General features: G+C 37.5%; 1 protein-coding gene across 3 annotated transcripts in view; it reads left to right on the top strand.

The window, feature by feature from the left end:
• WDPCP (WD repeat containing planar cell polarity effector) overlaps positions 1-22,745 on the top strand; it is a 361,986-nt gene that overhangs the window by 202,473 nt on the left and 136,768 nt on the right. For all 3 annotated transcript variants that reach the window (XM_084901083.1, XM_084901081.1, XM_084901082.1), the window contains 3 exons: positions 609-679; positions 964-1,023; positions 20,514-20,628. In XM_084901083.1, the coding sequence (XP_084757209.1) occupies positions 609-679; positions 964-1,023; positions 20,514-20,628 (246 nt within the window). The remainder of the gene's footprint in view (positions 1-608; positions 680-963; positions 1,024-20,513; positions 20,629-22,745) is intronic.

Genomic DNA, 22,745 nt, shown 5'->3' with positions numbered 1-22,745 from the left:
CAAAGCTTTATCAATATTGAATTGTGGTGGAGATTTTAAAGAGGATTGTTTTACATAAAAAAAAAAAAGAGCAATTTTAGTGACTAATTTGTTAAAACTTGGATTTGTCTCCATTTTTTCCTTAATCTTGGTATGTGATGCTTTGATGCTTAATTTAAAATGCATTTTTCTGTGGGTTTTTTTTTTTTGTTTTTGTATTTTACTTCTCTTCTCGCTGTATTCATTTACTCATTAGGAATTTTTAGGTTTGAGAATTTGGAATTTTTTTGTATTGAACATTTAATTATATAAAAGAAAATGTTATTTTTTTGTTAAGAAGGGGGTCATTTACCTTTAAGTACCATGTTCACAAGCCTAGGAAACTTTCCCAGGCATTCTCTGAGCCTTGTTGGTTGTCATCATAAAATTATGATCAGGGAGATTGTTTTGTGGTAAAAATTCTGTTCTTATGACAAAGCCTTTCAAAAGGCTGTCATTCGATGATGGAAATGAAGCCCACTTCCTCTCAATTAAGGAGGTGTTTTATTTTAATCTTCCTTAGGCACACTGCTCAGTAGCGTTTCCTTCATTCATGTTTAACTAACTGTAGTACATGTTTTATTTGCCAGCACGAGATTATCCGTGGACTCTCAAAAACAGACGCCCAGAAAAACTTCGAGACTCACTCAAGGAGTTGGAGGTATCTTTCCAAAAGTTTCAAAAATGGCAACAAACAAATCTGTTTTAAAACATCTTTCAACAGCTTTAATTTTCATAAAGGATCGGCTCTCCTGGTGTTGAGAGCTTTGCTTTTGTCCAGTGAGGAGTTTCAAAACAGTTGCATCTTTGTATGGCATGCTGATCTTTTTTTTTCTTTTCCTTTCTTTTCTTTTTTTTTTTTTTTTGGTTTGCAAATCAGAGGCACTTTAACTGATAATGACCATGTGTATTGCCAACTGCACTCTCTTCTTCTGTTTCCTTCAGGAGCTGATGCAAAACAGTCAGTGTGTGCTGAGCAAATGGAAGAACAAATATGTCTGTCAGGTAAAATGGTTTGACGTGCGTTTGCAGTATTTAACCAATGGAGCTGAAAACTATGCAGCAATTGGTATTCTTGTGTTATGATAGGCAATGGACAAAAACTTCTTAGGAGTGGATATTTCATAGTTTGAATTCTAGTCATTCTAGAACTAACATGAGACAGATTGACACAGGCCACCAGGCTACCTCATTAATCAGTATCGTTGTACTGACACACCATAGGCACTACTAAAAATCTTTCCAGTGCTATTTTTTGTTTGAATTGTCTGTCTGTTGTATTATTATTTACTGGCATAAATGTAATCATATTTTTGAATGAAGAAGAACTATAGGACAAAAGGTGTTTTGGCATACCACTTTGTAAACATTTGTGAATGCCATTCTTATGGAAATCAACAGACTGGAGTTAGACCTAATATAATAAGACATTTGCTTTATTTATTTATTTATTTATTTATTTATTTATTTATTTATTTATTTATTGAAGCTTCTAAGCTGTCCTGTTTAATATGGTAGCCACTAGTCACCTCTGGCTATTTAAATATAAATTTAAATTAAATTAAAAATTCAGTTCCTCAGTTGAACTACCCGTATTTAAAGTGTTCAGTAGACAATATCTATACAGTTCAGTTCTACAAAAAAAAAAAAATTTATTGGACAGCACTTATTAAGACCTACATAAGGAGTTGCATATTGAATAAATCTATATTCAGGACATCATCATCATAATTAGTGTTCATTAATCACAAAATAATGGACAAATAGGCTTAAAAATACTATTTGCTTAGAAAAATTTTACTTGCTTATGATAAAAAGAATCATTAGTGATATTCTACTCATACATATAATTGAAGGTACATCAGTTCTACTAATAATTATAATTGCTTTATGGAATTAAATATTCTGTATCAATTTAAATTCTTATTTGTTTACAATTTGACTTATTTTAAGTCTACTGTTATCTGAAGTTCAGGCTCATGGCTCTATCTATAAATCTACAACATTGAATTTGTAGTAATTAGGAACATACTCTTAATCTACTACTCGAATATAAACTATCATTTTAGTGGGATCTAGTTTTCCTCATTTTATTTGTTTAAACTCATCAACTTTACTCATGAAGGTAACTTTTTAGTTATCTCCTCAACTGTCAGAAGTTATTATTTTCCAGAGACTGTTTAACAAGGCTGAATTAATATTTTTAGAACCATAATACTTCTTAAATTCAATTTAGGATACTATTCAAAAGAATAGGATTGTTTAAAAATTCATAATTTGTTTTCATAAAAGTTTAAATCAGACTTTAAAACTTGAATATAAAATATGCTCCAGAAAGTTTTAAAGTTAGTACAACTTAAATGTACTTCTCAATGCCATTACTCACCTTAAAAGCAAGCATAAAATTATTTGACTGGAGGGCATGCCTACCACCTATAGTATGAGGTGTGTCTCATGGCCTCCACCCTTACCGTTGCACAGGGTAAGTTGAAACATGTCAGCTATCTTAAAACATGCAGCGGAGCATCCCAATAGGCAATCCTTTTAAGATAGGTTTTATTGCATTTTAATTTAATAAGCAACTTTGTGTGTATGTATGTGTGGGGGAGCATGGAGAGGAATCTCCTTCACTAGTGAATTAATTCAACTCAGAAAAGGAATTTGCATGATAAATACGTACAAAATTGCTTTTGTTATTTACAGCCACTTGAAGTACTATTTTCTTATGCTGTTATTACCAATGAGTCTACTTTTTTAAAATACTCATGCGAGTAATTGTTTATTGATTTTAGAGAGAGAGGTGGGGAGAGGGAAACATAGATGTGAGAGAGAAACAGTGATCAGCAATTGGTTGCCTCTGGTATTTCCCCCCACCAGGGATTAATCCACAACCTAGGTATGTGCCCTGACCAGGAATCGAACTCGCAACTTTTTGGTGTATGGGAAGACAATTTAACCAACTGAGCCATTGGACCAGGGCGGAACTTACCTTTTTTTATATTTTGTGCTTTATTGTTATGATTGATAAGAGATTCCTAAAATAGATCTTTTACAAAAAGCACACTCTTGATGTGATATATTTTAACAAGGTAACTTTACCTCCACCCTGCCCACAAGTCTGGGTTAGTCCCCACATCTGTAGTGCCTTTGAGAGACCTCTTAACATGATCCATCCACTTTCTTAGTTTCTAGACAAGACTGCTATCTAGGTCTTCTAAAGCTATGTCTATGTGTATTACCCTAAAGATCTCTCATAGTACAGTAAATTAAAAATTTGGTGGTGCAAGCTAAATGTTTAAAAGATTCCCTTAAGCCTTTCTTAGTTGCAAAGTAAATAAATCATCACCATAAGCTCTCTTAGGATCCCTCTTCTGTGCATCAGGTAAATCTTTATTCATCCTTGCCCTCCATGGCAAATTTAGGGTTTATGTAATTTATCTTGTTGTCTTCTTCCTCTCCAAAGTCAAATTGTTAGAAATCAGCAAGGCAACTACAACAACTTAAAGGATTTCAAAAGATGCAGTCAGTGCTTGGATTTTCCCTCGGTTGAACAATGAGATTTTATAGGTTGTCATCATTATCAGAGCTTACTTCATGTTGTTGATCCAGTTACATAAAAATTATATAATCTTACCTAATAATAGACAAACATGTAAATTGACTATACTTTCACTACGCCCATCAGCCAATCAGAGGGAATATGCAAATTAGAAGGACAAAGATGGTGGCGGCCCAGCTGCTCCAGGTGCAGAGTGGCTGGGTAGGGCAGAATATCTGATAGGAGAGGGAGGGCGGGGGCAAAGGGATCTACAGGAGCGGCACTCCGGCCACAGTGAAGAGGAAAATTGCAGATTTCAACCGGAGCCTGCAGCAGAGACGAAGAAGGCAGACTCTTGCTGGAGTCTGCAGAAAAGGTGGCACACTCCAGCCTGAGTGAAGGCCTACGTCCCAGGTGGCACACTCCAGCCTGAGTGAAGGCCTACGTCCCAGGCTGGAAGCCAAGGGAAGGAAAGCCTATTGCACAAATCTGTTCGTGCAATGGGCCTCTAGTTTTACAAATGATTCTTTCCACTAACAAATTCGTAAGTTTATAAATCAATATGTTCTGAATGAAAATTGCCTTTTGAAGTTGGTTTTCCAGACTATGCCTATTCCTAGTTTAAAATGCCATAAAAGTGTGAGGTGTAATTCAGAGTTTAGTTTTACTAGGTATCAAATACATTTCTCATTGTTTTTCAGTTTCCCAGAATGATTTCATTATGAGAAAGTGCTGAATAATTTCTTGATCTGAATTTCAAAATCATTTAACAAACTGTTCTTAGGTAATAAAAGTTTCAACATTAAGACACTGTTAAATTTATACCACGATAGAGAAGAGTATAGGCATTGAGGCCAGAGGGAATGAGAGACTAGTTATATAAGGCCTTAAAGGCCTCCGAAAGGACTTTTCTTAAACTCTAAGTGTGATGGGAAATCCTTGAAGATTTTTGAGTGGAGGAGGAACTTGTTCTGATTTACTTTTTAATTGGATCGATCTGGGTATTGTAATAGAAACAGATTGAAGGGAACAAAGATCAAATTGGAGATGAGTTAAAAGGCTGTTTCCATCCTCCAGGTGAGTCATAATGGTGCCTTTGACTTACAGTAGTGGTTAACTGGTGAGAAGTGGCCAGATTCTGAGTATAATTTAAAATTTGAGCCATCAGAATTCATTGATGGATCATATGTGGAGCATAGAAGAAATTTTTGAGCAATAGAGTTGCCATTCACTGTGAAGGGGAGATTGAGAACAATTTTGAGGAAACATCAGGCGCTTAGTTTTGGATATCAGAGTTTGAAATGCCCTTTAGATATTCAGGAGAAATGAAATAGACAGTTGGTTATAGGAATCTGTAGTTCAGGGAAAGGTCTGAGCTAGAGAAAGAACTTTGTGAGGAAACCCCACAGATGGTATTAAAGCCAAGAGGCTGCTGAAGATCACCTAGGGAGGAGATTGAAGGGCTGATCCTGGGGTCCTCCAGCATGTGGGGATTGGAGAGATGGAGAAAGGAAATAAGAAGTACTAGCCAAAGAGGTGGACCACATTGAAGGCAGTATGGTGTCCAGGAAATTCCAAGAAGAAAATGGGGTATAACTGGTATGCAAGATACCAGTAACAGGATGTCTGAGATTGACCGCTGGATGGAGCAAGCATGTCAAACTTGTGACTAGCAGGCCACATGCCCCGCCGGCCACAAGTTTGACATTCTTGGGATAGAGTAACACGCAGGTCATGGGTAACCTGGATATGAGCAGTTTCAGTAGATGGTGTGGGCAGAAGCCTGATTGGAATGCATTTTAAGAGATAATGGGAGGAAAGAAATTAGAGGTTTATAACATAAGAAAGGGTTATGTTATAAAGGAAAATAAAGAAATAGAACAGGAGAGATGGGGTCAAAAGAGGTTTATTTTCTTATTTATTTGGGATAAATAATATCTATTTCTTCTGGTTTGCTAATGGGAGTGATCCAGTGGGGGAAAATTTGATGCAGGAAAGGGGATAATTGCTGGAGTGATGTTGATGAAAAGCCACTTAATAAAGGAGAAAGGAATGGACAGTAGGTGCCTGGAACCTGATGATAGATAGCGTGGAGATGTCTTAGCCCTGGACTGCCTAACTCCAGATTTCTTGTTGTCTTAGGAAAAACAAGCTTCCATTCAGTTAAGCAATTATTTTTTTAGGTTTATGTTACATGCACCTGAATGCAGTTCTAAGTGACACAACATATTTAGAAACTAGAGGCCCGGGGCACAACATATGTGCACTGGGGCGAGAGGGTGTCCCTCAGCCCAGCCTGCACCCTCTGCAATCTGGGACCCCTTGGGGGATGTCCGACTGCCAGTTTAGGCCCATAGGGATTGGGCCTAAACTGGCAGTCGGACATCCCTCTCACAATCCGGGACTGCTGGCTCCTAACCACTTGCCTGTCTGCCTGCCTGATTGACACCTAACTGCTCCCCTGGCAGCCTGATTGACACCTAACTGCTCCCCTGCTGGCCTGATTGACACCTAACTGCTCTCTTCCCAGCCCCATTGCCCCCAGCTGCCAGCCCCATTGCCCCCAGCTGCCTTCCCCTGCAGGCCTGGTCACCCCCAACTGCCCTCCCCTTCCAGTCATCTTATGACAGTGTGGAGGCTGCCATCTTGTGATGTGAGGGTGTGAGGGTCAATTTGCATATTACCTCTTTATTATATAGTTCCTTTATTTTGATTTTGATATATATTTTACCAAGTAGAAACAAATGCATACCAAACATTTATCTGTTTTACAAAGGGAAAGTAAAATTGATTTCATAACTAGCTAATGAGAAGACTTAAAAAAATTATATTAGAGGGAGAAAGAGAAACAGCGATGTGAGAGAGAAACATCAATTGTCTCCCGCAATGTGCCTCGACTGGGGATTGAACCCGAAACCTGGATCTGCATCATGACTGGACAAACCGCAGCCTTTTGGTATACAGGTCAATGCTCCAACCAACTGAGCCATACTGGCCAGAGCTAATGAGAAAACTTTTAATGTATTATATTTAAGTACCTATACAAAATTTTTACACAAAAACTTAAAACATGACTTACTTTAAATTTAGAACTTTCTATTAGAGACACAATTTGGAATGAGCCAGTTAGAAATATATAAACTAAAATCATCTAAGAGCCAAAACCGATTTGGCTCAGTGGTAGAGCGTCGGTCTGCAGACTGAAAGGTCCCAGGTTCAATTCCGGTCAAGGGCATGTACATTGGTTGCGGGCACAGCCCCTATGTGGGGTATGCAAGAGGCAGCTGGTCGATGTTTCTCTCTCATCAATGTTTCTAACTCTCTATCTCTCTCCCTTCCTCTCTGTAAAAAATCAATAAAATATATATTTTTTAAATAAAAAAATAAAATCATCTAAGATTGGGTGTGAGAACTCATCAACTTTACTGATATTTGAGAATGTTATGTTATACATATATATTCCAATGTAGCCGATAAAGAAAACATATCAAGTGCATTTGCCAACTTGTAATTTATATCTTAAAGTTAAAAACAACAACAACTACTATTAGGTTAGCAGATGTGCTACTTAAGTAACTATGCATGAAAAGCAGTTGTAACTGTGCTTCTCATAGAATAGTGTTATATATAACATACTTACAGTGGCTCCTCGCAGTGCACTGCCTATCATTTGGTAGTCTCCTTGGGCTAAGGAGAATCCTAGGTTGAATTGTGAGGTCCCAGTACACTGTGTGCCACGCATGTAAATTTCCACTCTGTCTGTGTCCACCATCCTGCCATGGGAGGCGGCAGTCCCTACTCCGATCTAAGGTCAGGGATTCCATCGAGACCCACAGTTCTCAAACTGTGCAATGAGGCACCCTGAGGATTGCAGTGACTTCACCGGAGTTTTGCAGGATAGTTAAAAATTTTGGAACACACAAGACTTCTGTTGGGCACTCTACAGATCAGTGGCTCCAACTTAGTGCAGAGTATCACATGAGATGACGCTGCATTCCTTCTAAGGGCGTCATATCTTTATGAAGCTGGGTTTTTAGTGCTTGCTGTAATAAAAAGCAAGTACCACTCAACAATTAACTTAGAACAGGAACAAGGGCGAGGTTGTCCAGTCTGATTCCAAGGTTGGAGAAGTTGTGTAGTGCCCAACTTCATTAATGCATGCCACTTATTAGTATGTAGTTTTGGTTATTTCAGAATTAAATCAGAATTATTTTTTTCAGTTTCTGTTACGTTCTCAAATGGCTACCAAGTTGTTGGGACATAATGATTAAGTTGTTTGAGTCTGTTTATTAAGTGGGATGGCAGGTATTTCTGGCCAAAAGGCACCATAAATTACTGAGATACAAAGGGTGCTATAGACTGAGAAAGTATGGGAACCTCTGGTCTAAACTCTGGCCTTCTCAGGACCCCACATGATGGTCACTTCTCTTATGTGTAGCATAGGGGTGGAAAGCGCAAATTATTTCTTCTTGGTATCACTTTTGGCTTTACTAACTGTGTGACTTGAGGGAAGTTACTTCACCTATTCAAGCCAAAGTGATGAACTATAAAATGAAGATAAAAGTATCTAACTCATAGGTTTATTTTAAGAATTAATATATGTAAAATGCTTAAAACTTTCTGTCACAGATACTTGCTTTTTAAGTAAATAAATTTAAACTTTCTGTCAACTGGATCTTCCCAATCAATCTAAATTTTTTTTAGTTAAACATTTTTATTATGGTTAAAACACAATATAACATTTATCACATTAACCATTGTTAAGTGTACAGTTGAGTAGTGTTAAGTATATTTATGTTGTTGTGAAAGAGATGTCCAGAACTTTTTCATCTTGCACACTGAAAACTCTATACCTCTTAAATACAGCTTCCCTTTTCCCTCCCCCAGCCTGTCAACCACCCTCTACTGTCTGCTTCTATGAGCTTGATTATTTCAGATACCTCCTTTAAGTAGAATCATGCAGTGTTTGTCCTTCTGTGACGGGCTTATTTCATTTAACAAAATGTCCTCATGGTTCATCTATATTGCAGCAAGTGACAAGATTTTCTTTAAGAAAAAAAAATAATAATACAGTTGCATTCTATGTATATACCACATTTTATCTGATTGTGAATAATGCTGCTATGAACATGGGTTTGTACGTATTTCTTTGAGACTCTTTTTTAAAAAATATATATTGATTTTTTTACAGAGAGGAAGAGAGAGGGAGAGAGTTAGAAACATCGATGAGAGAGAATCATCGACCAGCTGCCTCCTGCACACACGCCACTGGGGATCTGCCCGCAACCAACGTATTGTACATGCCCCTGACTGGAATCGAACCCGGGACCTTTCAGTCCGCAGACCGACGCTCTACCACTGAGCCAAACCGGTTTCGGCTCTTTGAGACTCTTGTTTGAATTTTTGGCTATCCCATATAATAAAAGGGTAATATGCAAATTGACCAAACAGTAGAACGACCGGTCGCTATGACATGTACTGACCACCAGGGGACAGACATTCAATGTAAGAGCTGCCCCCTTGTGGTCAGTGCATTCCCACAGGGAGAGCGCCACCCAGCAGATGCTGCACTGATGGCTGGTGAGCGCACTGGCGGTGGTGGCTTCTCCTGCCTCCATGCATTTGGACATCCCTCTAAGGTGCAGGTCGGGCTGAGGGACCTTCTCCCCTCCACTGCACCAGGCCTCTAGTATACTCGTAAGTGGGATTGCTGAATTAGATGATAGCTCTATTTTTAATCTTTTGCGGCACTTCCATACTGTTTTCCATAGAGGTCAATCATTTTACTGTTCCATCAACAGTGCACAATGGTTCCACTTTTCCTCCATCCTAACACTTGTTTTTGTTTAAGTTTTGTTTTGTGTTTTTTTCCTAGTAGCTATACTAATTGGTGTAAGGTGATACCTTGTTGTTTTGATTTACATTTCTCTATTGATTAGTGATATTGAGCATTTTTTTCATATGCTTGTTGGCCATTGAAATGTCTATGAAAGTTTGTTGCACATATTTTAATTGGGGTATTTTATTTTTTGTTGTTGAGTAATAGGACCTTTAAAAATATATTCTGGCTATTAACCCTTTGTCAGATAATGTGATTTGCACATATTTTCTTCTACTCTGTAGGTTGCCTTTTCACTCTGTTGATTTTGTCCTTTGGTACATGAAAGTTTTAAAGTTTGATAGAATCCTATTTGTCTACTTTTGCTTTTGTGGTCTATGCTTTTGGTGTCATATCGAATAAATTGTCAAATCCAATGTCATGAAACTTTTCCCTATCTTTTCTTCAAGGAGTTTTGCAGTTTGGGGTCTTTAATCCATTTTGAGTTAATTTTTGTGTATTGTCTGATATAAAAACCAATCTTTATTTTTTTCATGTGGCTATTTGATTTTTCCAGCATCACTTGTTGAAGAGACTCTCCTTTTCTTATTGAGTGGTCTTGATACTCTTGTGGTAGAGCATTTGACCATATGTGTGAGGGTTTATTTATGGGCTCTCTCTATTCTAAGCCACTGGTCTGTAGGTCTGTCTTTATGCCAACATCAACTCTTTTAATTAGTGTGGCTTTATAATATGTTTTGATACCAGGAAGTGTGAGTCCTAACTTGCTTCTTTTTCAAAATTGTTTTGATTATTTGGGTCCCTTGAGATTCCCATTCAACTTTTAAATAAGCTCAAGTCTTTTCTATTTAAATAAATCACAACTCTTAGTGGTACCTGAGATAAATATGTCTTATTCCTTTCCTCCATAATCAAATTTCTTCAAGGAATTATCACTATTTGGATTCTCCATTTCCTTGTTGCTTAATCAGATTCAATCAACTTCAATTATGCTTTTCTCCTGAATATTACAGAAGAAAAACTTTCTACTAAGTTTGCAAAACAAAACAAAGTCACCCAACCCACAAAACCTCCCCCTCCCTCCCCCTCCCTCTCCCCCTCCCTCTCCCCCTCCCTCTCCCCCTCCCTCTCCCCTCCCCCTCCCTCTCCCCCTCCCTCTCCCTCTCCTCCTCCCTCTCCCCCTCCCCCTCCCCCTCCCTCTTCCTCTCCTCCTCCCCCTCCCCCTCCCTCTCCTCCTCCCCCTCCCTCTCCCTCTCCCTCTCCCTCTCCCTCTCCCTCTCCCTCTCCCTCTCCCTCTCCCTCTCCCTCTCCCCCTCCCCTTCCCCCTCCCCCTCCCCCTCCGCCTCACCCTCCCCCTCCCCCTCCTTCTCCCTCTCCCTCTCCCTCTCTCCATATTCCTAAGCCCAATAGAATTTTAAAAAACAGGATAATCTAAAATACGAGGGAGAATTTAGCTCTACTGACTACTCCATTCTTCTTGAAATATTATCATTGTTACTTCTCTGTTAGTTCCCAGGGCACTGCTCTTCTGTTATTTTTCTCTCTCTCTGGCATTCTTCTCTGTCTCCTTTTCAGGCCCCTGTTTCTTCCCTGTCCTTGAATGTTAGAATTTCTCAAGGCCCAATTCTGAGCTCTCTTCTCTTCACTCTGAACTGCTAGGTTATCGAATTTATATCCAGAGCTTTAGTGGCTTCTCTCTGGAGCTCAGACCTCCAGCCCAGTGCCCCAAATCCATAAATCCAGCTGCCTACTGGATGTCTCCCCTTGAGCACCTTAAAAAATGTTTCCAACACACAGTATCTTTAAAGTGGAATTCAGAGTCCCCTACCCGTTTCTCTTCCACCGTTCTGATCTCAGAGAATGGCTTTACCTTTCCTCTACTTATGGAATCCAGAAGCCAGGAAGTCATCTGTTTATCCTTGAGATAATTCTGTTCTTCGCCCAACATGCCACGTGCCCCCACGCACTTCCAGCTAATCTCTGATTCTTGTTCATTTTATCTTCTAAATCTTTCTCACGTCTGCCAGAGGCTCCCCCGCTCTTGGCTCATCACTTTAGAGCCACCCCACGTCTCTCTTCTGGACTCCTTCAGCACTTCTGACTCTTCTTCCTGCTTCCATTTTTGCTCCCTATCAGTCTGTCCTCCACACTGTAGCCATAATGGTTATTTAAAAAAAACAAAAAAAAAACAACAAAAAACGAACCTGCTCAAAACTCTTCTACAGCTCCGGAGAATAGATAAGAAACTTGGATCAACTAGGACAGAGTAGGAAGCATAGGTGGTAGGGGTACAGGAATAGGAATAAGACATTTAATTGTATACCTCTATAATTCATTGTCTTCTTCTGGAACTTTATGAATGTATTATCTTTTCCAAAAATCAAATCATTAAATTGAATTTTTAAAATGATAGCATCACATTATTCTTACGATAAAGGCCAAGCTGAACTGGTCCCAATATATTTACCTTTTAAACTTCATCTCTTAGTATGCCCACTTTCAATCTCAGTGCCCTAGCCCTACCAGGCTTCTGTCGCTCGACATGCTTTCTCTTGCTTCAGGGCCTTTGCACGGATTGTTCCTGGCTCTGCCTAAAATGCCCTTTAGTCTCCTTTCACTGAGGTAACACAGTCTTATCCTTTGATCTCAGGCCACCGATTACCACTTCTTAAGGGAAGCTTTCCCTGACAAACTCGATCTCTATTATTTGCTATTACAACACCATTTACTTCTTTGGCACTCGCCGCAGTTCCAGTTTAATATTTATTGTGTGACTTTTTAATTACTATATACCTCATCAATTTGAGAGTTCCAGAAGGGCAGGGACTGTGCCTGGTTCTGTTAAAGATAAAATGACAAACTATTTGGGAGCCGTTATAATGCTCACTGCTCAATATTTTGTGATAGATTTTTGTTTTTAAAGATTTTTGTGGCTTGATGTGCCTAACTCAACAAAAAGCAGTAGTAACAATTTAACAGTACTTATCCTAAGAAATCCCTGCTATCCTTAAACCCATCATAATACTCTGTGTTGATGAAGTAGAAGGTATCCCATAGCATATTAAGGGTTTGTGTGTGTGTGTGTGTGTGTGTGTGTGTGTGTGTGAATTAGCTGAGGGAATAGTCTTCCAGAGGAGGCTCTTATATTCAGTGGCCAAGCCTGCTTTTTTTGAACATCATCAAAGATTAGTACCTCATGGACTATGCTTTGGAAATGCTACATTAGTGTATACTATAGGGCAGCTTTTGAGTATGGTTCTGTAAAAGAGAATGGAAAAGGAAGTAAGTTAAAAATGGTAAATCTGACAAAAATCAAAGAGAATCAGAATTTACTGCTGAATTTGAAGTCTTTGGGTAAAGGCGAGCAATTAAAAATAGTCATCTCGAACCAAAGGGACTGAAAAAAAAAAAGTTTTAGTGGTAATCTTTATCCCCATTTTTAATGTTTTAAAATGTAAAAAAAATGAAGATTATTTCTGATCACTGTAAGATGGCATACATACAGACATGGTAAAAAGTAAAAGTGCCCCTCTACCCGAAGTTCATTCCTCTTTCTGTGGTAACCACAGTCCTTCATGCATTTACAAGCACTCATCATTGTATATGTTTTTTTAAATAAATGGAATTTCTCTCTGTATATTCTGTAAGTGCTACACATAGCAATGTACAACACAATGCCAGTAATCTATACCTACCTTATTTTCAGTAGGTACATGGTAATCTGTAATTTGGATGTATGATACCTTACAATTGTTAGGAATAATCTTTTTAGTCCATAAAGAAATTGGATATGGGTGAACAATCTAATGAAGCAATATAAGAAAAAGGTATCTTAGTATTTTTTTTAGTGAGATTGCAGAGGAGGGGGACTCAGTTCAGTTTCCTTTATAAGGAGCCTCTATTATAGTTCATTTTCAGTGTGATTCAAATTCTGACTTCTTAGAAACACATGGTGGCATAAAAGCATCTCTTTAAAACCATTTCTCCTTGAAAACATATAAAATAGTATATTTATGGGCATGTTTTAAGAACTGTTTCTTTATTTTTAAAACGTTTTATAGAAAAATACCAAATAATACATAAAAAGTAAAACATCATTCATAATCCCAATTTTAAAAAAGTTTATCAGGGCCCTCGCTGGTTTAGCTCAGTGGATAGACCATTGGCCTGTGGACTGAAGAGTCCCAGGTTCAATTCTGGGCAAGGGCCTGGGTTGTGGACTCGAACCCCAGTAGGGGGTGTGCAGAAAACAGCCAATGGATGATTCTGTCTCATCATTGAGGTTTCTCTTTCCCTCTCCCTTCCTCTCTGAAATCAATTTAAAATATATATTTTAAAATCTATTAGGTAAGAGTTAAAGTTCTTGCCTTTAGCTCCCCAATTCTATTTCTTTGAGGTACCTATTATCAACAGTTTGGACATATTTTTTCTTAAATTTTCTTGTGTTTATATAGATAATTTCTGTAATATGTATTTATACACATACCATACCTACTTTTCCCCTAATAAAATGGGATGATGCTATTCATGTATGTCTGCAACTTCTAAAAATTTCCTCCCCCGTGTATTTTCAGCAGAAAATTTCTGATTAATTAAACTTATCTATCTCTTATGTTATCTTCATTTGTTTTCTTGTACTAACAACATTCACAGTAACTAAACTCCAAAGCAACTGATTTATTAACTGTCATTGTAGTTTACTAATTCACAGAGTGAGTTATATTTGGCATCATAGACCTTGCTCATTTGCTTGGGGCATTCCCACCTGATGGATGAATTACTCAAGAGACTAAGTTAAAGATAAGAAGGCTGATTGGTGAGCAGAGACTTGGAAAGAAAGCAAGGAGGTGTTCTTACAGGATATTTGTATCAAGCTGCCACAGCTTTCTGACCTGCCTGGGGCTCTTTCTGTCTTGACAACTGGTATTAGTCATCAGAGCCATAGCCTTGAACTTGGTTAGAGACTATAGAGCACGCTTCTTCCAGATCCTGTTCTGAACTGGGCAATGTCCACCACTCCACTTAAGATATCTGACCAAGTTCTCATTCTTACTTTCTATATGTGAGAAAAGTGTTAGAATTTGAGGACTTCCCCCGGTCTGCTTTATGGAGATATGGAAAATTCATTTGCCTCTATAGCAATTTATTTATAAGCACTCTCTTAGGTGAGCCTCGGTGGACATGGCTAACATATAGAGGTTGTGACAAATCACAGTGTCTCCAGACATTGCCAGATGTCCCTGGGCGGCCCAAATCATTCTGAGTTCAGAACCACTGGTGTAGAGGGAGATTGGTGTAGAATATAGTAGCAGCTAAAGAGAGGGAAACCAGGTGAGATATTGTCTGGAAGTCAACTGAGAAGTCAACAGCCGAGGAAAGAACATAGGATTTTTTCTTAGCCTACTTGCCCACAAATTATGAGATGTTTGGTTAGTTTCTCTATCTGCCTGACTGTGAATTAGTGTGAGGACTGACCTAGTTATTACTGTTTTTGTAACTCATGTATTTATTATGTACCAGAGTTGTGCTGGCATTTTATATTCATTATAGAAAGAGTATATAAAAGTCCTCTGTAAATTATAAAATTTGGAGGAAAAGTAATGGGTTGTTTGGCATTTCTTATTCACTTCCTGCCACTGTTTTTATTCAATTAGATCTTTAAAACTACTGGCAAATATATGGTTTACCTTTGAGAATTTGACTATGATTCTAAATTTATATATATTTTCAAGGAACAATTACTTTTATGTAATTTTTATATGTGTAATTACATATATATTACATGTATATAATTGTATAAAATATGTGTATATAAAGTATATCATTATAATATATGCTAGATTTAAAATTACATTATGGATTAAAGTGTAGCATCACTCATTTTACAATGAGAATAAGTGAAAAAATGATATTTCTTAATTTGAGTTAGAATTAGCAAGCAAATTTCCAGGCATGTTTCTATTCCATATATTGAATAATTCCTTGGGAAACTCCATTGTTAACATGCAGAAAAACTCTTTATTTTTTGTCCTTTTGTTTCCTGCCCTTATGTCAATTCCCTATAGTGAGTCAATTAATTTTTTTATCCTTGTCCTAGCTACATTCACTTTGTCTCTGTACTTTAATGGATTAGTCAGGCATGGTTTCCCTCTATGCTCAATAAATGTTTACTGAATGAAGGAATAAATTACAGACAATATGTTATCTCTCTTCTAGCAGGTTATCTTCTAAAGTAATCAGTAACTACTCTTCATTATAGATGTGAAATTGTTGAACAGTCTATAGTTCTCCGAGTTTCTCCAGAATTTATCCCATGGTTTGGATTTGCGGGGGCGGAGGCTTTAGGTGTTACTATCAGTATGCAGATTCTCTAGGCCTCAGGGAGTGTTTCTATAACACTTTAAATATTTGCTTCAGCCCTGTAATTTATTCCGAGTTCTAATACTTTGTTGCCTCTGTGAATTGTCATGTTTAGTACCTGCTGTCTCCCATGTGTCTCCTAATGATTTCATGGGACCAGTCTTGGCTGCCTGTACATGATTTAATTCTCAAATCCCGGATTGAACCTATCACCCATTGTTGATTTTTAGTATTGACCATGAAAATATATATATATATATATATATATATATATATATATATATATATATATATATACTTTCAATTTCCTTCCAGATGTGATGATAATCACATAGATTTTGGGGGAAGTTTTCTTAACTTATGAGAATCTGAATGCAATGGGATTGTTTGTGACCACTTTCATCAAACAGCCCAACCACAAAGACTTAATGTACCCTCTCTTTTTCAATACTTGAGACCAAGTGTAATGTATTTCTCTTTTTTTGTGGGTCATAAACTGCTCTTCTAGGAAACAGTCATCTATTCTAACCAAAAACCCCACTTCCCTCTGAGATTAGGTCTTCACTATTCTGCACTTATTCTGTCAGCGTGATATTCATCATTGTATTCCCATATATACTTGGCACATGTAGGAGGCACTCACCTATTTTTGACCTGCTGAGTGAACGAAACTCAGATTATTGTGGTTATTAATGGTTTTTTTTATTAATGATGTCATCTGCTATAATTTTCTCTTTCTTCTCCCAGTGCCATTTGACATCCAATTGAGTACTTCATCTAAGCACTATAGACTTAGGGTTAAGAGAAACCAATTTGAAGAGCCATTTGAAGGTCATGGAAATCATTTCCCAGTTTCTTAAATGAAAATCACACCTCTGTATAAACTTGAAGAAAATGAGAGGGAGAAAATGATAAAGGCAATAGAAAGAAACAGGATTAGAGCAGAAATAATGAAAGATACTTCCTGTCTGAGAGGGTGACAGAGAAAAGGAAGTTTCCATTCCTATTTTGTGTTAGTAGTTTTCTACACAAGGACCCAACATTAAAATTGGGAAATCCCATGGGCCTTCTCTTTGGTTCATCCCATGGATCTCTTCTCATCTGCTCTGGACGTATCTCCCTCTGCAGTGGAATAGGACAGTATCTTAGTGCCCTTTTCCTTCCTGTCCTGCCAGATCTTACATAGGCCTGTTCAATTTTGGCAGATTTAAGAACTAACCACTTGGATAAACAGTTAGAAATACTTTCCTGTCTGGACTGGAATATTCTTTTCCTGAGTTTCAGACTATTTTTTCCTAATTCTAGTTATCTTCATTACCATCCAGAAGTATATTTGGCACCAGTACTTGGAAACTTTATCCTTCCCCACAGGCTGTTTTATAAAAAATGCATTCATTAGCTTATTAATTTAGTTATACATTCTTATTATAAAATCTGGTGTCAAGGTTACCTGTGGACTACAAGAGAACTGAAATGATGGCCATACCTTGATCCCAATGAGTAGTACCCCACATAGATGTCAATAAGGCTACCCTGACTTTCTAACACCTCTAAAGATTGGAAAACCCTGGAGCTCAGACCTGGAACCTCTTTTGTTCTTTTTTCTTAAACAACAAATTTACTCTCTCATAGTTGCCAGATCAAGGAGCCCTCTTGTTGGTTTCTGGTGAAGCTCTCTTCCTAGCTTGTAAGCAGCTGTCTTTTTGTATGCCAAATGTCCTCTTTCTGTGTGGGTGCATGGAGAGAGAGAGCCCTCTGGTGTCTCTCTTTTTACTTTTTATAAGAATAGCAGATTGGATTAGAGCCCCACACTTATGACCTCTCCACTTATTCAGTTTTACGACTTACTGCCTATAAATTGTTGATGACTCCTGAGTATATGTTTCCAATCCTCACTTTACTCTGAAGTGCAGACTCGTTTTTAATTGTCTACTTGATATATTTATCTGAATGTCCAAAAACCTAACATGTCCAAAAACAAATTCTTTATTCCCTCTAAATTTGCTTCTCCTCAGTTCTTGGTCTCAGCAAACCCAGTTGCTTAGTGTAAGCACCTCTGAGTTTTTCTCATGTATGTCACATCCAGTCCTTCAGCAAGTCCTGGTTAATCCCCTTTAAAATATATCTCAAATCTTTCAACATAGCATTTCTTTACCATTGCTGCTCAAGGTCAGACCATCATCTTCTCTCACCTAGGCTAGCCCCCTAATTGTCTCCTTGCTTCTATTCTTGCCTGATTTCTGCTTTAAAGCATAATTGGATTATAATTCTCTGCTGCTTCTCATAAAAAAGGTTCGACCCAAACTGGCCCCTGACTATCTCTTTCCTTTCCTCTGAATATCCATCGCCCGCCCTGCCTCCTTCCCCTCCAGCTCCATGGGCCGAGCTTTCTATAGGCACATTCTGATCTCAGGGTTTTTGTATCTGCTGTTCTCCGCTTCAAATTCACTTTCTCCAAATAACCATATGGGTAGTTCCTTCATTTCATTTGAGTGTGTACTCAAATGTCATCTCTTCAGAAAGGCCTTTTTATTTATTAGTCATCCTTCTTAAAACAGCATCTTCCTAAAATCCCATCCTTACTGTGCTTTATTTTTCTCTGTAGTTCTTATTGCTGTCCGACATCATACTACTAAAACTATTTATGTATTGCCTTGAAGGAAGCTCCCTGAGGGGAGTAAAGGCAAGGGTGTAGTCTGGTTGTTCATTGTTGTATCTTTAACACCTAGAATAGGGCCTGGCTCATACAAAGTGCTAAATACATATTTATGGGATGAATCAGTTGAATGTATAAATAAGTGGCTGAACCTCCTTTGAGAAAGATTATGAAGTAATGCCCAATGGTGGAATAGCTTTTCAGTAAGAAGTGAGCTCCTTGTCTGGCAGTATTCAAGCATGAGCTGGGTGCTTGAAGGGTACTTGAAGGGATGCTGCAGAAGGAACTTCCATGTCACGTGGAAGTGGAAGATTAAACTAGGTTTCCTTCCAATTATGGATTATCTGACCCTACGATAAGTTAATTATGATTATTATCCTATACATTAACTTAGCACCTACTTTGTGCCTCGCATTGTTCTAGACACTGAATATAAAAACATAAAAGATGCCTAGCCAGTATCCATAAGGAGCTAGTAGTCTCTGGATAACTAGGAAAAGAGGTGCTTAAGAGTGTAAGTATAAAGTTTTAGCAGATTAAAATTTATCTTTATTTATTTTTGAGATGTTTTGGATAAATGGGGAAGGTAGGAAAAATATGTTTGTTACCAGGAGAACTAGATCAGAAAGATGACCCTAAAATTGCCTTCCTGAGAAGTGAGAATTTAAGGGGTGAAGACCACATTCTATGTTCTTATGGGGGAATTCCCCAAAATAGAAATACCCGTGTTTCCCATTGAGGCATATTACTGGGCTGGGTGTAATTCAGTAGCAAAGGTAATTTGAAATTTTTGGAACAGATGTGCTTTCTTCAAACCCAATAAAGATGATTAAGTACCGTCCCATTTCTCCCCATTAGGGATGTTAATATGAAATGGACAGTCCATTAAGTCATGTTGTTAGCACAGGACTGAAAAGAGAGCTTTCTGGTGAGTGGGACAAGGATTCTAACAGTCAAATACAAAGGGGCCCTTCAGTTCCTTTTCTGATTCATGTGCCTGAAATCTCTTCGGCAGTGGGGGAAGAGTGGTCTTTTTTCATATGACCCTAGTCCCTCATGCTGCTCTCCTTACACACATGCCCCAATATGACTTGACACAGAATCATCCTCTCTAGCTAGGACGTGATGCCTAGGTAGGTGGGGAATTCCTGTTTTGTTTAAAAATCACAGTAGTCTTTGGGTTTGGCTGGCATGTTCACGATAAGTTTACTGACAATTGATTTTTTTCCTCTTATGCCATATGCTATTCCATGATTCATCTGTTTTGAGTCTGTTGCCTTGAAGGTGAAACAATTTCTTCCAATGTTGATATTTCATAATCTCATAGATAACAAGCATACCCATATGCATAGTCCTTCAGAAGTTTTAAACATTTGGAGATGAATGAATAATGCTGCCACAAATGGAAAAGAGCAGCATAAAATCATAATAGTGATATTGAATCATCTTTTGTTGGGTGGTTGAGTGAGCACTGGCATACTGGCATTGATAAAGCCTGGTTCTTTACTGCATTTCTTTGTCTCTTCTGGAGAAATTGTTTCTGGTATGTGTTATTTGTTTATGAATTTTAAAATTTAGCATTTTATTTTAATTACCTTGACTTAATGTGTTTTAATATTTTAGATAAACAAGATCTGTATTTGTAAAATTGGGGTTTAAATTGCAAATAAATCATTAACATTCACTGTTTATATTGTCATGGTGGCATATTTTTTATCTTGCATAGCAATGACTATTCAAACCTCAAGACATCTTTACCTTTTTTTATATAAATAGTAATCTTTCAAAATATTTTAATAGAACATGTTACATTTCTGAATGCAATGCAAAGCAGTTACTTCTGCATGGGTAGCTTCTAAGCATTTAGAAGATTAGACTTCTAATAAACATGGACTGCACGCATTTTGCATAGGGCTTTCATCAACGCACCGATTGTGTTGCGTCATTTAACCACCTGTATCTGTCAGGGATTGTTTTTGAGCATTTCATGGTGTAGATGCATGTGTAAATGTCTGTATAAGTTATACATTTGGAGAGATATTTTTAAAAGATTCTAATCCTCAGTATGTCTTTCTCCCCACCCTCCTCTTACCTGGCTTTAGCTCCTTTTTGGTTCAGGTGTGCTGGTGTCCCTAAGTCTTTCTGGGCCGCAGCTGGAGAAAGTGGTGATTGACAGAAGCCTGGTGGGGAAGCTCATCTCAGACACCATCAGTGATGGTAATTACCCCAAGTGCAAATCAATTGCTTACATTAACAGTGGGGCAGGAGAAATAGTGTGTCAACAGGTAGACTAATTATTACCACTGGGGACCTGCAAACACAAGTAATTGCATGTAATGGCATAGTTACAACCTGTGGGACCAGTACAAGTTTTGACTAATATTTAATATCAAAGTTTTTGTCAAGTGTTAGGCTCATATTCTGAATATTTTTCACTCTTAATAAATGCGAATATATTTTCAAAATTGTTTTTTTCCCCCTGATGTGTACTTTCAAAATTAGCTCCCTATTGTTGACATTTCAAATATTTTTCATTTTCAAAAGTGAATTTTTAATAAGTAACCCAAATGTGTCAACACAGCCCCCAGTTTAAAAATATATATTAGTAATGTTTGCTTTGCCTCTTTAAGAAGATTCTTTGTTACCAACATCTATGAATATTAACTTTTGAGAACGTCTGGGCAATATTTCTTTCTTTTTAAAGTTAGAATTGACATGATATTGAATTAGTTTCAGGTGTACAATATAGTGATTGGGCACTATTTCTAAATATCAATGCAAACATCAATGCAAAATATAGTAGATAAATCTGGATTCTATTAAGTGATACTACATACTATTGCACATAAGAAAAAGATTTTAAGCCAGATATTTAAAAGGTAGGATACTAACATTTACTGAACCCAAAGATGCTTTATGCTTTGCCAACCTACCCATTTTATTTAATTCAAAAAGCAACCTTTTATAAGGAAGAGCTATTTTCACTTTATAGATAAGGAAATAGAAGCTGATATACGGAGGAACATGCTCACCAATGCCATCCTAAGGAACAGCTCCAAGTGACTGAGCTGAGCGTTGAACCCGGGTTCTAGCTGCAGAACCCATTTTCTCTGCACTATACTACACTGACTCCTGAAGTTTTAAGATTATCTTCTTTTATTCACAGTAAAAGGTCTAAGACTCAGATTTCATTTTCATTAGAGTCTGAAAATTGTCAGTGTCTTAAATGGAACAATCAAGGGGAAGTGTGGTCTAATGGGAAAGACAGAGGTGAGAACACAGACCGCCCTTCTGCTGTGTGCTCTCACCGGCCACCTCTGGACAAGCCAGACCCAGTTCCATCCTCCTCCAGCAAAGCAGCCTGCAGGATGCCTCTGGTCAGCAACATTGCTGATGAGAATACGTTGAGGGTCGGCTTGTAAGTGTGCCATGTTCCCTTCCTTTTAGGACTGGAAGCTTCCCTGTGGAAGAGGTTTTATTTTTACCCCTTTGTTGACACTGCAAATAAAGTAGTGACTGATGATTTTATCACACTGCTGCACCTCTATAAGAATTAAAAGGAGACTTTCAACATTATTCGTGTCTCTGAGATATCTTCTTTCACTTGTTTCTTTTATTTATACACTCTCATGAGACTATGATAACAATGTGATTTCTTGGCAGTTCTCCAGATTCTCCTGTAATTGTGTAGATCTGCTGTTGGTAACTGTTTGCACAATGAGGGGTGTAGACATAAAGAAAAATATATAAAACATTCAATAATTTTTTTATGCTAGGAACAACATAAAACATTTCTCAGTTATTGTTATCAATTTTATGTAACATTAATGGCCCTTTTTTGAAACCCATAAAAATTATCTACCTACTTGTATGCTTTAGAAATAAAGCTGTAGAAGTATTTTTGCTAATATTTCTTTAAAAATATTTACTTAATGCCCATAATAGAAATAATATGCTTTTATTTCATTCAGCTTGTATACTCTCAAAAAGAAGGTTCATTGGTGAAAAATTTAAAAATAAAAAAGTAAGATTGGTGGGGAACCCTGATCTATATGTTAATCCAATTTATTCTCAGATGGTTTATATTGTATAAACGCAGGATTAAAGGCTAAGGTTAAATAAAAGAACATGTTTTAATCTTTACAGTCAGGTGTGAAAAGGTCTTTCTAGCCCTACTTCCAACTACATCTTATTTGTTGGTGGTTCCCAAACATCAGAGTATATTGAAACGGTCTCAGAAAAGAAGGAAAAATATCAAATCCATGCATGATTAAACTGATACTTATTTATTTCCAGCATCTTTAATATCCTTGTAAATTTTCATAATGATATTT

The sequence above is a fragment of the Pipistrellus hanaki genome (genome assembly GCF_964339955.1).
Source record: "Pipistrellus hanaki genome assembly, chromosome: 12".
NCBI lineage: Eukaryota > Metazoa > Chordata > Mammalia > Chiroptera > Vespertilionidae > Pipistrellus > Pipistrellus hanaki.
This window is presented reverse-complemented; position numbering and strand designations above follow the sequence as displayed.